The following is a 13,735-nucleotide window of genomic DNA, read 5'->3' as shown; positions in this document are numbered from 1 at the left end:
TGCCCTCCACTTCCAGAGGAAAGAAAGAAAAATGCGGGGGGAACGGAAGGTGGGGGGGGGTGGGGATAGAAGGAAAACAACAAATAAGCTGAGCCATTATCACAGATAGTCCACTGATACAGGCAGAAATCAAGTTACCCATCATTATATAATTCAATATCATCCAGAAGGCTGCAATGTGCCCAGATGGAAGATGAGGTGCTATTCCTCAAGCTTGTGCTGAACCTCATTGTAACAGTACTGGAGGCCATGGACCAATTAGGTCAGAATGGGATTGGGATGGACAATTCAGGTGGCAAGTAATGGGAAACTCAGGGTCGCCCCTGAAGACTTAATGCCACATATTCTGCAAAGCAGTCACCCAATCTGCATTTGGTTTCTTCAATGTAGAGAAGACCAAGTTGTGAACATTGAATGCTGTACACCAGATTGGAAGAAATGCAAGTGAATCACTTCCTTTCTCACAATCTAGGGGCCCAAACAGCTTTTCCAGGTGAAGTAGAGGTGAAAGGACAAGGGTTGCAAGGGAAAGTGCCACAAGGGGGTGGTTGGTGGGAACAGAAGAGTGGACCAGGGAGTCATGAAGGGAAGAGTCCCTGTGAAATGCTGAAAGGGGAAGATATGTCTAGTAGTGGAATCTTTTGAAGGTGGCAAAATGATACATTAAATGGGGAATTATTTTTCCTCTAGGAGTGGAGGACATGCCCAGCCTGAGTTGCTGGGCAAGTCTTCCTGCTCTTCATTTCGCAACTCCCACATTCTTTTGTCTATGTATCACTTTCTAACTGCTCCCATCCACTCATTGGCTAGACAATTTTGTTTACGGCTTATCCCCATTATCATCTGAGTTTTATCTATCAGAGACATCCCACTTCCCCCACCTCCCTGCAGCTTAACAAGCTTCCTTCATCAAAGCTGGGAAGGAGATAAAAGATCTTCGATGTTAAATCTGTTAAATCTTCCCACAGATGTGGCCTGGCCTGCTGAGTAACTTACAACATTTTCTGTCTTTATGTTAGATTTCCAGCATCTGCAGCTTTGACTTTCATGTTTTTTTTAAATTCACTTTACATTTAAAATAGTTTTACCTTAAAAGAATACAATACCTTCTTCCAAAAAATCATGATATTGCCTTTTCTTCCTTTTTGGGTTGCTAACTCTTCAGGATCACTTTGGAGTCTCTAAGAATTAAAAGTAATGCCCACAACAAACGGGGGACATTAAAAAATACTTCTCTCCTCCCCCCACCAACTTTCTTTCAACATTTAAATTTACTAGTTGTAAGATGTTGCAGACAAGTAATAGAGTCTGTTTGCCATCTAATTGGCTACATCACTTGGTGAACTGACCAGTGATGGAGGGTTTGAGGTAGGGGATAATACAACTAATCTTACAGGCATATATCCAAGAGTTAGCAGCCCAATTTCTCATTCGAAGTAATGTATATAACTCAATGCATGATTCAATTGGACTTTCTTGTAGTTTACCTTTGTCGGCAGATATTGATGATTTCCTCCAATGGATTTATGAATGAAGCATTGCTCGGAATGTGATCAAACACAGCCAATTTTGTCCCTGGCTGCAAAGTGTCCTCCACTTTTTTAATGATCTAAAGATGAAAACAGTGTTATCGAATCTCTTACTTCAATTTTAATTAATAATTATATATGAATATTGGCTACAAATCTAATGGACAAACAAGTTCAATTAATAGGAACATTTATCAAAACTAATAGATGCAGAAAATGGTATAGAACTATTCATTTTTTGCTATTTATTCACTCAACTAAACCTACAATACAGTGAGCGACATGCAGAAGCAATCAAAAGTGGACAGCCTGCTTTAATGGGCAAGGCAACCTTTCCCAGTGCCTAAAATATGCTCATCCCTTTGCACGTGCAAATAAGGGTTCATGGTTATTGTCTCCAAAATTGGTTTGTATTGAAGTAACTAGCTCCAAGGTTACCTGTATACAGGAAAAACAGCACAAGATACTCCCAACAACAAAAACCTGAGTATAGAGACAGAAGGTGCATTTCCAATTTTACCAATTGCTGTCCCTCCCCTCAATGCTTGCTGCTTTCCACCTCTCAATCTCAAATTCCACTCTTCCTGACCATATCCTTCAAACACATTGTGCTGATGAAAAGCTTGACCCCAGCAATCCCCAGCTTAATTCCAAGCTCCATCCCTACATTCCACACCCTCTGGATTCTTGTAATATCTTGGAAGCTTCAGATCTCACTTTTCTATTCATTGAAGGTAACCTACACACTCAAAGGAAACTTAACTCACTTTTAGCATGACTTCAGTACACTCCTGATAGTTACAATATTGTTTCAAGCAGTTGAAAAGTAATACAAATTTGCTGTTAATACAAATATCTTAATGAAGCATTCATTGAACGGAAAATTTTATCCCAGTGTGTGGTGCAAAGACTTATCCATAAAATTGAGAGGTACCTGGCCCATCCCATCCCTGCCCTGTCCATTCTAGACCTAATCTAAACGCAACTGCTTGTAGTTTATTCCGTGCCCAACCATTGTTGTGAGTGTTGCAGCTATCTACATGTGATTTTACCGGGTGGACCAATCTGACCTGAATGGGGTTACTGGACAGTGGTGGGGCACAGTCCAGCTAGAACACTGTCAGAGTATGGCTCAAGTCCAACACTTAGCGCTCAGGTTGACAGCCAGACTCTACTATGGAGCAGAAATACATTCTTGGTCGCAAATGCTAAATTAACACCATGATAGCTTTTGTACTCCACTTTCAAAATTCTATTCGACTGGGAAAATAAATTTCAGAAGTCAAGCCAAACATGTGCTACTATATTGTGCTGTATGACTGAGAATGAATTTCTACTTCCACAAATACTTGCACTTCAATAGAATCTTCACACTTGTGATCCATTATCAATTTTTATTTATGGAGAAAATAACAGCCATTCCTTATGCTTAATCTTAGAATCCAACAGAAGGGGGGGGCCACTCCATCTATATATTCTCTTATGATGGAGAGAGAATCATTCGACCTACCAAGTCTCTGCTGGCTCTCAAAGCAATCCCTCCAATCCCACTCCCCCACTTGTTTCCCTGTGACTTATTTTCGCTCATGTACTTATGAATTCTATGATGTTTCTCCTACCACTCACCTACACTAGGGGTAACTTACAGTTGCACACTTTTGGGATGTGGGAGGAAGCTGAAGCATCCAGGAGAAAACCCATGCCACTGGTGTTTGGCATTTCTACCCTGGGGAAAAGATCCTGACCACCTAGCCTATCTATGCCTCTCATAATTTTAAAAACCTCTATCACGTCTCCCCTCAGGCTCTAGGGAGAACAACCCAACCTTTCCTTAAAGCTCATATCCTCTAATCCAGACAGCATCCTGGTAAACCTCTTCTGCACCCTTTCCACAGTCTCCACGTCCTTCCTATTATAGGGCGACCAGAAATGTACACAATACTCCAAGTGTGGTCTGACTAAAATTTTATATTGCTGCAGCACGACTTCCTTACTCTTATACTCGACACCCCTACCAATGAAGGCAAGCATTCCATATGCTTGCATATGGAACTACAGCATTCCTGTAGTTCACTGAAAGTAGCCACTTTCAGTGAACTACAGACCTGGACCCCAAGATCCCCCATACCTCAGTGCTATTAAGGGCCTTACCATTAACTGTATACTTTCTCCTTTCATTTGACCTCCCAAAGTGCAACACCACACACTTGCCCGGTTTAAACTTCATCTGCTGCCTCTCTGCCCACATTTGTATATCCCGCTGTATTCTTTGATAGTTCTTTACTGTACACAACTCCAAAAATCTTGGTGTCATCCACAAACTTGCTAATCCACTCATCTACATTTTTATCCAAATCATTGATATACATCACAAACAACAAAGGTCCTAGCACTGATCCTTGCAGAACACCATTGGTCACAGCTTCCAGCCAGAATAACAGCCTTCCACCCCTACTCCATCTTCTATGGGCAAGCCAGTTCCAAATCCAGACTTGCAATTCACCGTTTTCACACTTTTGTAATTCACACAATTCAAACATGCATCTTTATCTTCTGAATCAATGTACACTGAGGGACCTTATCAAATGCCTTAAAGTCCTTGTAAATAACATCCACTGCCTTACCTTCATCAAGCACCTTTGTCACTTCCTCAAAAAACTTGATCTTAAGTTTATAAGGCATGACCTGTCCCTAAGCATGCCATGGCTTTCCAAATGTGCATAAATCCTATCCCTCAGTATACTCTCCAATAGCTTCCCTACCACTGATGTGAGGCTCACTAGCCTGTAGTTACCTGGATTATCCCCATTTCTATTGTTGAACAAAGACGCAATATTTGCTTCTCTCCTGTCCTCCGAGACCTCACCCTTTGCTGACACAAAGATCCTTGTCAAAGCCCCAGCAGTCTCCGTACTTGGTTCTTCCAATATTCTGGGATATATGCCATCAAGCCCTGGGGACTTATCCACCTTAATGCTTTTCAGAAGACCCAGCACTACCTCCTCCTTAATCTCAAAATGTCCCAGCACATTAGCATGCTCCACTCTGTTTTCACTATCCTCCAATTCCTTCTCCTTGGTAAATACTGACACAAAGCACTCATTTAGTACCTCAGTTACTTCTTCAGATTCCAAACACAAATTCATTCTTTTATATTTAGTGGATCTACTCTTCCCTTAGTTATCCTCTTTTTCTTAATACAAGTATAAAATGCCTTGGGATTATCTTTGACCCTGCTCACTGAGGACATTTCATGGCCCCTTTTGGCCTTCCTAATCACCTGCTTGAGCACTTTCCTTCTATCTTTATATTCCACAAGGGCCCAGACTGATTTAGCTTCCTAAACCTTACATGTGCTTCCTTTTTCTTCCAGACTAAATTTAGGACCTCTTGGGTCATCCAAGGTTCCCTTACCTTACTATCCTTGTCCTTACTCCTTACCAGAACATGCCAATCCTGAGCTCTGCTCAGCTGGTCTTTAAACAACTCCCAGCCACGTCAGACGTGGACTTGTCCAACAGCAACTGCTCCCAATCAACACCCCTTAGTTCCAGTTTTATCCTGTTGTAATTTGCCCTCCCCAATTTAGTACCTTCCCACAAGATCCAATTTTATCCTTACTCATAACCATCTTAAAACATAATGAGTTGTGGTCACTATTCCCAAAATGTTCACCCACCATCAGGTCTGTCACCTGACCTGGCTCATTTCCCAAAACTAGGTCCAGTAGGTTCTCTCCTCTAGTTGGATTCTCCACATACAGTTTCAAGAACCCTTCCTGGATGCACTGAAGAAATCCCACCTTATCTAAGTTTCTTGTATTAAGGAAGCTCCAAGCAATACTGGGGAAGTTAAAGTACCCCACTGTGACAACCCTGTTATTTCTGCACCTTTCCATAATTTGTCTAAATATCTGTTCCTCCACCTCTCAGTGGCTATGGGGGGGGGGGGGGGGGGCTTATAGTATAATACCATCAGCATAATTGCACCTATCCTATTTCTGAGCTCCATCCAAATTGCCTCTGTGGATGAGCCTTCCAGTATGTACTCTTTGAGTACCACTGTGACATTCTCCCTTATCAGTAGTGCGACCCCTCCAACCTCTTTTATACCCCTCTCTATCATGCCTAAAACAACAAAACCCAGGAAGGTTGAGTTGCCAGTCCTGTCCCCCACATAACCAGGTCTCTGTAATAGCAAGAACATCATAATTCCATGTACTGATCTAGGCTCAAAGTTCATCCTCCTTACCTGTAATACTCCTAGCATTGAAATGAACACATTTCAGCCCATCAGTCTGTAGTATGAAAGGCCAGGGGTCAGATGACAGTGACAACACTACTGACCCCCATGGTCGAATGATAGCATTGCCTATTGGGTCGGAAGCTACACCATTGTCAATCAAGGGTCTGGCTCCGCCCCACCCATTAAAGAGCACACCTAAGGATTGGCTTGTAACCCACCTTCGTTCTTGACCCTGAATCATTGGCTTGTTTGAATTACCTGAGCAGGCTCCACCCAGCTACAGCCCTATAAAAGATGGTATGCGTGGGCGGCTCTCCCTCTTTTCCAATTGCTGCCGGGGTCGAGACCACAGGTGAGAGGGTGCACTTCCACAGGGGCCTAGGAGCATCCTAAGTAGATTCCCAGTAGCGTAGAGCCGTTGTTTGTCCAGATTCAGGGGGTTCAGACAACGTATTTGTTCATTCCCTGATCGTTTGTACTAGTTCGTTGCGTGTGTGTGTGTGAGCACTTCACCCCCGTTGCGACTCCTCCCACGTTTCGCAATCACCCAAGTGCGAGTGTACATTTGTTCTTTCTCATTCTGTTCCCGCGTCTATCTTTGTAAATAAAATTCTCCTTTTTGAAGTACAAAGACTGTGTGTCCAGATACCTCTATCTTTAAGATTCAAAAGAACCTCTCTCATAACATAGTCCAGCCATGTTTATTAGCTTGTCCCTTGCTGTTCTTTTCAGTCTTACTTGTCATACCATCTTTCTTGCCCTCAGCCCTACCACCTGTTGCCCTGCTGCTGTGGTTCCCATCCCCCTACCACTCAGTTTAAACCCTTCTGAGTAGCATTGGCAAACCTCCTGGTGAGGATATTGGTTCCCCTCCAGTTCAGATGCAAACCGTCTTGTTTATACAGGTCCCACCTGCCCTGGAAGAAAGCCCAATGATCCATAAATCTTAAGCTCTCCGCTTTATACCAGCTCCTTAGCCACGTATTGAACTGCACTGAGCATCTATTTCTCACATCACTAGCACGTGGCATGGGCAATAATCCTGAGATTACGACCCTGGAGGTCCTGCTTTTAAAACTTTCTACCTAGCTACCTAAAATCACTTTGCAAGACCTCATCCCTGCTCCTGCCTAAGTCATTGGTACCTACATGGACCACGACCTCTGGCTGCTCACCTTCCCCTCTCAGAATGGCCTGTACCCGCTGCGAGACATCCTTGACCCTGGCAGCAGGGAGGCAACACACCATCCTGGAGTCTCGATTGTGCCACAGAAAAGCCTATCTGTGTCCCTTACTATCGAGTCCCCTGTCACTATCGCTCTGTCTGACTTCACGCTTTCCTTCTTTGCTTCAGAGCCAGGCTCGGTGCCACTAACCCGGCTACTGCTGCTGGCTTCTGAGAGGTCATCCCCCCAACAGTTCCAAAGGGGTATACTTGTTAGTGAGGGGAATGGCCACAGGGGAACTCTGCTTTGTCTGCCTACTCCCCTTGTTTTTCCTGGTCGTCACCCATTTATCTGTAGCCTGCACCCAAGGTGTGACCACCTCACTAAAACTCTCATTTATAATATCTTCAGGATCCTGGATGATCCCAAGGACATCCAACTCCAGCTTCAGTTCTTTGACTTGGTCTGTCAGAAGCTGCAGCTGGGTGCACTTCCCACAGATGTAGTTGTCAGGTAGATCGTGAAGCTCCTTGACTTCCCACATCTTGCAAAAGGAGCATTCCACTGACCTGACTGCCATTTTATCTACACTAAGTCAAAGGTCTTGGATTAACAGGAAAATAAAAACTTTACCTGCTCCTCACCGGTGCCTCCTCGCTGAAGCCTCTTGAGCCAAAGCCTCAGTTCCCCACTCTTACACTGGCCGACTTTCCCAATGGCCATTCCACTTAACATCACCTTCTTTTCATGTTAATGTGCCCTCCAATTAGCCAATCAATGAGATTTGCCTTTTTACAAGTTCCAGCTCTCACTCTAAGCTCCTGACTCCTAGAAAAGTGAAACTAACAAGAAACAAGACTTGTCTTTTTACAAGTTCTGCTTCTCTCTCCACAGATGCTGCCTGATCTGATAAGTATTTCCAGCAATTTGTGTTTTAAACCACTCAGATGTATATACTCATGAACTTAAATTTAGGTCAGGTCATGCAGGGGGAGAAAAAAAGACACAAAGAATGATATCAAAGAAAAGTCTAGGAGGCAGAGGGAGGCAAGCATCATGTGCATGTGAGGGATAAGAATGGGGTATAGATGAGAGGAAGGGCTGGCACACAAAGATGATGGGAAAAAATTGTCAGTACTTGGGTTGAGTACAGAACATCAGATCAAATTTTAGTCCCAAGATTTCTAATCCATTTCCCAGACCTTCTGCTGACTGGCAAGCTGTCCAAACTTGCTCTACATGAGTAGTCCAAAGGCAGAGCATACTTCTCCTGTCAATGCCTTTCAACTATGTGGAAATTCAGGACTCCTACTTTTGCTTGGGGGTCCCAAAACTGCTACATGGTTCCTTGGGTAAAAGCTGTCAGTTGCAAGCAGAACAGATTTTAAAATGGGATGATCCAAACTATTATCAATAAATCTTGAAGGCAAATGAACAGAACGTTTAATGCTTTTCTTATCGCATCTCCACGGCCTTATTCAACCTTGTACCTGCACTTAAATTCTACTAATCCTTTGACTCCAGCTTCTTGGCATTCAATTCTCATCAGACATTGGTGGCCATTCCTTCAACTATTTAATAGTCTATAATCTGTTTAGTCATTTACAATACATGTGCATCATGGACAAAGACAGTATTTATTGCTCACCTTGACTACCATCAAAGATGATGATGAATTGCTGCCCTAACTGCCTACAGGCCACCCACTGAAGAAGCTTTCGCGTGGCTTCACCCCATGAAATATCCTTCTTCCACCAAGCCCTTGGTCACCAAATATCTATCTATGGCATATATCTTTTCTTCTGCTGCAAAGGGTTTTCAGACATTTTGCTACATTGAAGATCATTTCCATATACGAGAGATGCAGTTGAACCAAAATGATAGCCACTTGTTTTCTCTTATATAATGGAAGAGATGAAAGCATGCAAGAGCCACAAAGAAATACTGCTGTATCCAAGATTGTAAATGGGCAAATTAATCCAGATGGATTGAAGTTTAGTACACATCCCTGAAAGCAGAAGGAATAGGATTTCAGATATTACTTCTATAAAACTGCTCTGACAGCCATACCTGACCAGGCCCTGATAGTGGAAACTCCAGACTTTCTTCCTGCAGTGTGGCCCCTTGTTCTTCACAAACTTGTCTGAGAAGCTTCTTCACAGCACCTATGGAGTCCAAAAAGGTTTAGTTAAGTACTCAGTATAATATAAATAAACCATAATTTGCTTTGCCAGGCCAATGATCACACTATTAGTTTGATTTGCAGTAAGCTGTTTAATTATTCAAGTTTTGAACTCCATGTTGCTGAAACAGATGGTAATATTCCAGCAAGGGAAACAAGGTATCTGGATTCCAGAGAATGGAACAAACATTAAATTATTTTAATCAATCAAATTGAAGCATTGTGAAGTTAGCTTGCCGGACTAAGAATAAGTGTACAACTGTAGTGACTCACCATCCGAGCAAGCAAACCGGCTCGGCGGTCGGGTCGCGCACCGTCGGAGCGGCGAGACCCAAGATGGCGTTGGGCCTTCGTCTTCCCCGAGTGACGGGGAGAATCCACGCACGGGAAAGGTTTGATGACATAGCACATACGTCATTTCCGTTTTCGATGGGCAGGAACTGTTCCTCTTAAAAGGCCCACGCAAAGCAGGAAAATAAATCAGTTTTGTTCTGCAACTCATCGACTAGTGTCTTACTTTCGCATCGCGGTAGCAGCCGCTACATTGGTGACCCCGACGGTCCAAACGGATTTTGGACCCACACACTGGACGACAACGCAGCAGCCAATGCAGTGGCACTCAAGCTGCCCACCTTTTGGACACTTCGGCCCCACGTCTGGTTCGACCAGGCCAAAGCACAATTTCAACTTCGGCAGATCACCTCCGACTCCACACGGTACTACCACGTGGTCAGCTCCCTGGACTAGGAGACAGCTGCCCAGGTCGGAGACTTCATCCAGTCTCCTCTGGAGGAAAGCAAGTACCCAGCTTTCAAAGACCTTCTTATTCGGACCTTCGGCCTCTCCCATCGCAAGTGTGCCGCCTGCCTGCTTCATCTCGACGGCCTGGAGGACAGATCCCCATTGGCCCTGATGAATGAGATGCTGGCCTTGGCTGAGGGACACAAGCCCTGCCTGATGTTCGAACAGGCCTTCCTCGAACAACTAGCCGACGACATTCACCTGCTGTTGGCTGATGCCAATTTCAGCAACCCACGTGAGGTAGCCACCCGGGTGGATGTCCTGTGGAAGGCCAAATGCGAGAGCGGGTCGTCTGTCGGCCAAATCGCCAGACCGCGGGCCCAACGCCTACCTAAACTAGTCCCAGCAACCGAGTGACCACACCCCAGAAACAGACGACAACACTGGTGACCAGCTGTGTTTCTACCATCAGATGTGGGGCACGGAGGCCCGTCGATGCCACCCACCCTGCAAGTTTCAGGGAAATGCCAGGGCCAGCCGCCGAAGGCTACGGCGGCTGGCCACCAACACAGCCTCCTGTTCGTTTGGGACAAGCAGTCTGGGCGTCGTTTCCTCATCGATACCGGAGCAGAGGTCAGTGTTTTGCCCCCAACCAGCCGCGACACTTGTAGCAGGCAACAGGGTCCTGCACTCAAAGCCGCAAACAGCACAACGATATGAACTTTCGGTACCCATACAGTTCAATTACAATTCAGTGACAGCTGTTTTACCTGGAACTTTACCCTTGCCGCCGTTGCCTAGCCACTCCTGGGAGCCGATTTCCTCCGGGCCCACAGCCTGTTAGTCGACCTGCGAGGGAAGCAACTAGTGCACTCCAGAACTTTCCAAACCTACTCCCTGGGAGAAGCTAGCCTACCAGCCCCGCGCCTGGACTCCGTTTCCCTGTCTGGCAACGAGTTCACCAAGCTCCTAGCTGGGTTCCCATTGGTTTTGGCACCTCAGTTTACAAATTCAATGCCCAAACATGGGGTGTGGCATCACATCATTACCACAGGGGCACCCCTTCATGCCCGAGCACGACGACTACCTCCAGACAAGCTCCGCCTGGCAAAGGAAGATTTCCGCCATATGGAGGAGCTGGGGATCGTTCGCAGGTCAGACAGCCCCTGGGCCTCCCCCCTGCACATGGTCCCCAAAGCCACCGGCGGGTGGAGGCCCTGCGGTGACTACCACAGGCTGAATGACACCACCACCCCAGACCACTACCCCATCCCTCACATCCAGGACTTTGCAGCGAACCTACACAGGGCCCACATCTTCTCCAAGGTGGACCTTGTCCGGGGATACCACCAAATCCCGGTCCACCCTGCCAATGTCCTCAAAACTGCACTCATCACTCCATTCGGCCTCTTCGAATTCCTTCGAATGCCATTCGGCCTTAAGAACGCCGTGCAGACCTTCCAGTGGCTGATGGACGCGGTAGGCCGCGACCTGGACTTTGTGTTCATTTATTTCGATGACATACGAATTGCCAGCCGTGACCGCCAAGAGCACCTTTCCCACCTCCGCCAACTGCACTCCTGTCTCAGTGATTTCAGCCTCACTATCAACCTGGCCAAGTGCCAATTTGGACTCGACTCTATCGATTTCCTCGGCCACAGAATCACCTGCGAAGGAGCAACACCCCTACCCGCCAAGGTAGACGCTATCTGCCATTTTGCCCGTCCCAACGCAGTCAAAGGCCTGCAAGAATTCCTGGGGATGGTCAACTTTTACCATCGGTTCATCCCTGCAGCAGCCTGTATCACGTGCCCTTTGTTCTCGCTGATGTCTGGCAAGAGCAAGGACATCGCCTGGAACGAGTCTGCGGCTGCCTTCGTTAAGGCCAAGGATGCCCTGGCAGATGCCGCAATGCTGGTACACCCTAGGACAGACGTCCCAACTGCCCTCATGGTGGACGCATCCAACACCGCGGTCGGTGGAGCACTGGAACAACTAATCGAAGGCCATTGGCAAGCCTTGGCGTTTTTCAGCAGGCACCTTAGACCACCCGAACTGAAATACAGCACTTTTGATCGGGAACTTCTAGCACTGTACCTGGCGGTCCGGCATTTCCGGTACTTTTTAAGAAGGCAGGCCTTTCACCGCTTTCACTGACCATAAGCCTTTGTCTTTCACCTTCTCCAAGGTCTCCGATCCCTGGTCAGCTCGTCAGCAGCGACATTTGTCCAACATTTCCGAATTCACAACGGATATCCAACATGTCTCCAGAAAGGACAATGTCGTGGCTGACGCGCTTTCCAGACCAACTATCCACAGCCTGTCCCTGGGTGTAGACTACGCAGCCCTGGCTGATGCACAGCAAGCTGACGACGAGCTGCTGAGCTACAGAACCGCGGTCTTGGGCCTGCAGCTCCAAGATTTCTTAGTCGGTCCATGTAAGCAGACCCTCCTTTGCAACGTTGCAACAGGTCAGCCCCGCCCTATAGTTCCTGCAGCCTGGTGGAAATGTGTTTTTGACTCGGTACGCTGGTTGGCGCACCCGTCCATCCGATCAACTGTCCGACTGGTCGCCAGCAAGTTCGTCTGGCATGGCCTGCGCAAACAGGTCAGTGAGTGGGCCAGGACTTGCCCGCACTGCCAGACATCAAAAATCCAACGACACACCAAGGTCCCGCCACAGCAGTTCAAGCCTACCCGTAGAAGGTTCAACCACATCCATGTCGACCTCGTTGGTCCCCTGCCAGTTTCAAGAGGAGCGCGGTACCTCCTTACCATCGTGGACCGATTCATGAGGTGGCCAGAGGCAACCCCTCTATCTGACATCACGACTGATTCCTGCGCCTGGGCACTGCTCACAACTTGGATCTCGCGTTTTGGTGTTCCGGCCCACATCACTTCAGACAGGGGTGCCCAGTTTACCTCCAGCCTACGGTCTGCATTAGCGAACATGCTAGGGACGCAGCTGCACACCACCACGGCCTACCACCCTCAATCAAACGGGTTGGTAGAATGTTTCCACTGCCATCTGAAATCAGCCCTGATGGCCCGCCTGAAAGGTCCTAACTGGGTCAACGAACTGCCTTGGGTCCTGCTCGGCATACGCACTGCCCCCAAGGAAGATCTCCATGCTTCGTCAGCTGAACTCGTGTACGGTGTGCCCCTGGTTGTCCCAGGGGAGTTCATACCCGCCCTTCGGGGGCAAGAGGAACAACCCGCTGCAGTCCTGGAAAGACTGCGCGGGAGGCTCAGCAGCTTGGCACCGATTCCCACTTCGCAGCATGGTCAAGCCCCATCCTGTGAGCCAAAGGAACTACGAGACTAAGTTCATTTTCGTTCGCAGGGGCACACCCCGGGCACCATTGCAACGACCATATGAGGGGCCGTTCTGGGTCATCAGGAATAACGGGTCCACCTTTATTTTGGACATTGGGGGCAAGGAAGAAGTCTTCACGATGGACCGCCTCAAACCAGCCCATTTAGATCTACAACAACCGGTCGAGGTCCCAACATCGCGACGCAGAGGCCGACCTCCTAAGCAACGGCTAGCACAGCCCGCGAACCTTGGGGACTGTATTGCCGGTTCTGGGGGGGGGGGTTGTGTAGCGACTCACCATCCGAGCAAGCGAACCGGCTCGGCGGTCAGGTCGCGCATCGTTGGAGCGGCGAGACCCGAGATGGCGCTGGGCCTTCGTCTTCCCCGAACGATGGGGAGAACCCATGCGCGGGAAAAGGTTTGATGACGTAGCGCATACGTCATTTCTGTTTTCGGTGGCTGGGAACTGTTCCTCTTAAAAGGCCCACGCAAGGCGGGAAGATAAATCAGTTTTGTTCCGCAACTCATCGACTAGTGTCTTACTTTTGCATTGCAG

The 13,735-nt window shown here is 47.3% G+C and overlaps 1 protein-coding gene across 2 annotated transcripts in view; it reads right to left on the bottom strand.

Moving 5' to 3' along the window:
• The window catches only part of LOC127574962 (uncharacterized), an 86,322-nt gene that overhangs the window by 40,058 nt on the left and 32,529 nt on the right, over window positions 1–13,735 (bottom strand). For both annotated transcript variants that reach the window (XM_052024530.1, XM_052024529.1), the window contains exons 7-8: window positions 9,011–9,105; window positions 1,488–1,609 (exon numbers count right to left, since the gene is read on the bottom strand). In XM_052024530.1, coding sequence (XP_051880490.1) covers window positions 1,488–1,609; window positions 9,011–9,105 — 217 coding nt within the window. The remainder of the gene's footprint in view (window positions 1–1,487; window positions 1,610–9,010; window positions 9,106–13,735) is intronic.

Source organism: Pristis pectinata, chromosome 10, assembly GCF_009764475.1.
Source record: "Pristis pectinata isolate sPriPec2 chromosome 10, sPriPec2.1.pri, whole genome shotgun sequence".
Classification (NCBI taxonomy): domain Eukaryota; kingdom Metazoa; phylum Chordata; class Chondrichthyes; order Rhinopristiformes; family Pristidae; genus Pristis; species Pristis pectinata.
The sequence above is the reverse complement of the archived record's forward strand: the minus strand, read 5'-3'. Positions and strand labels throughout refer to the sequence as shown.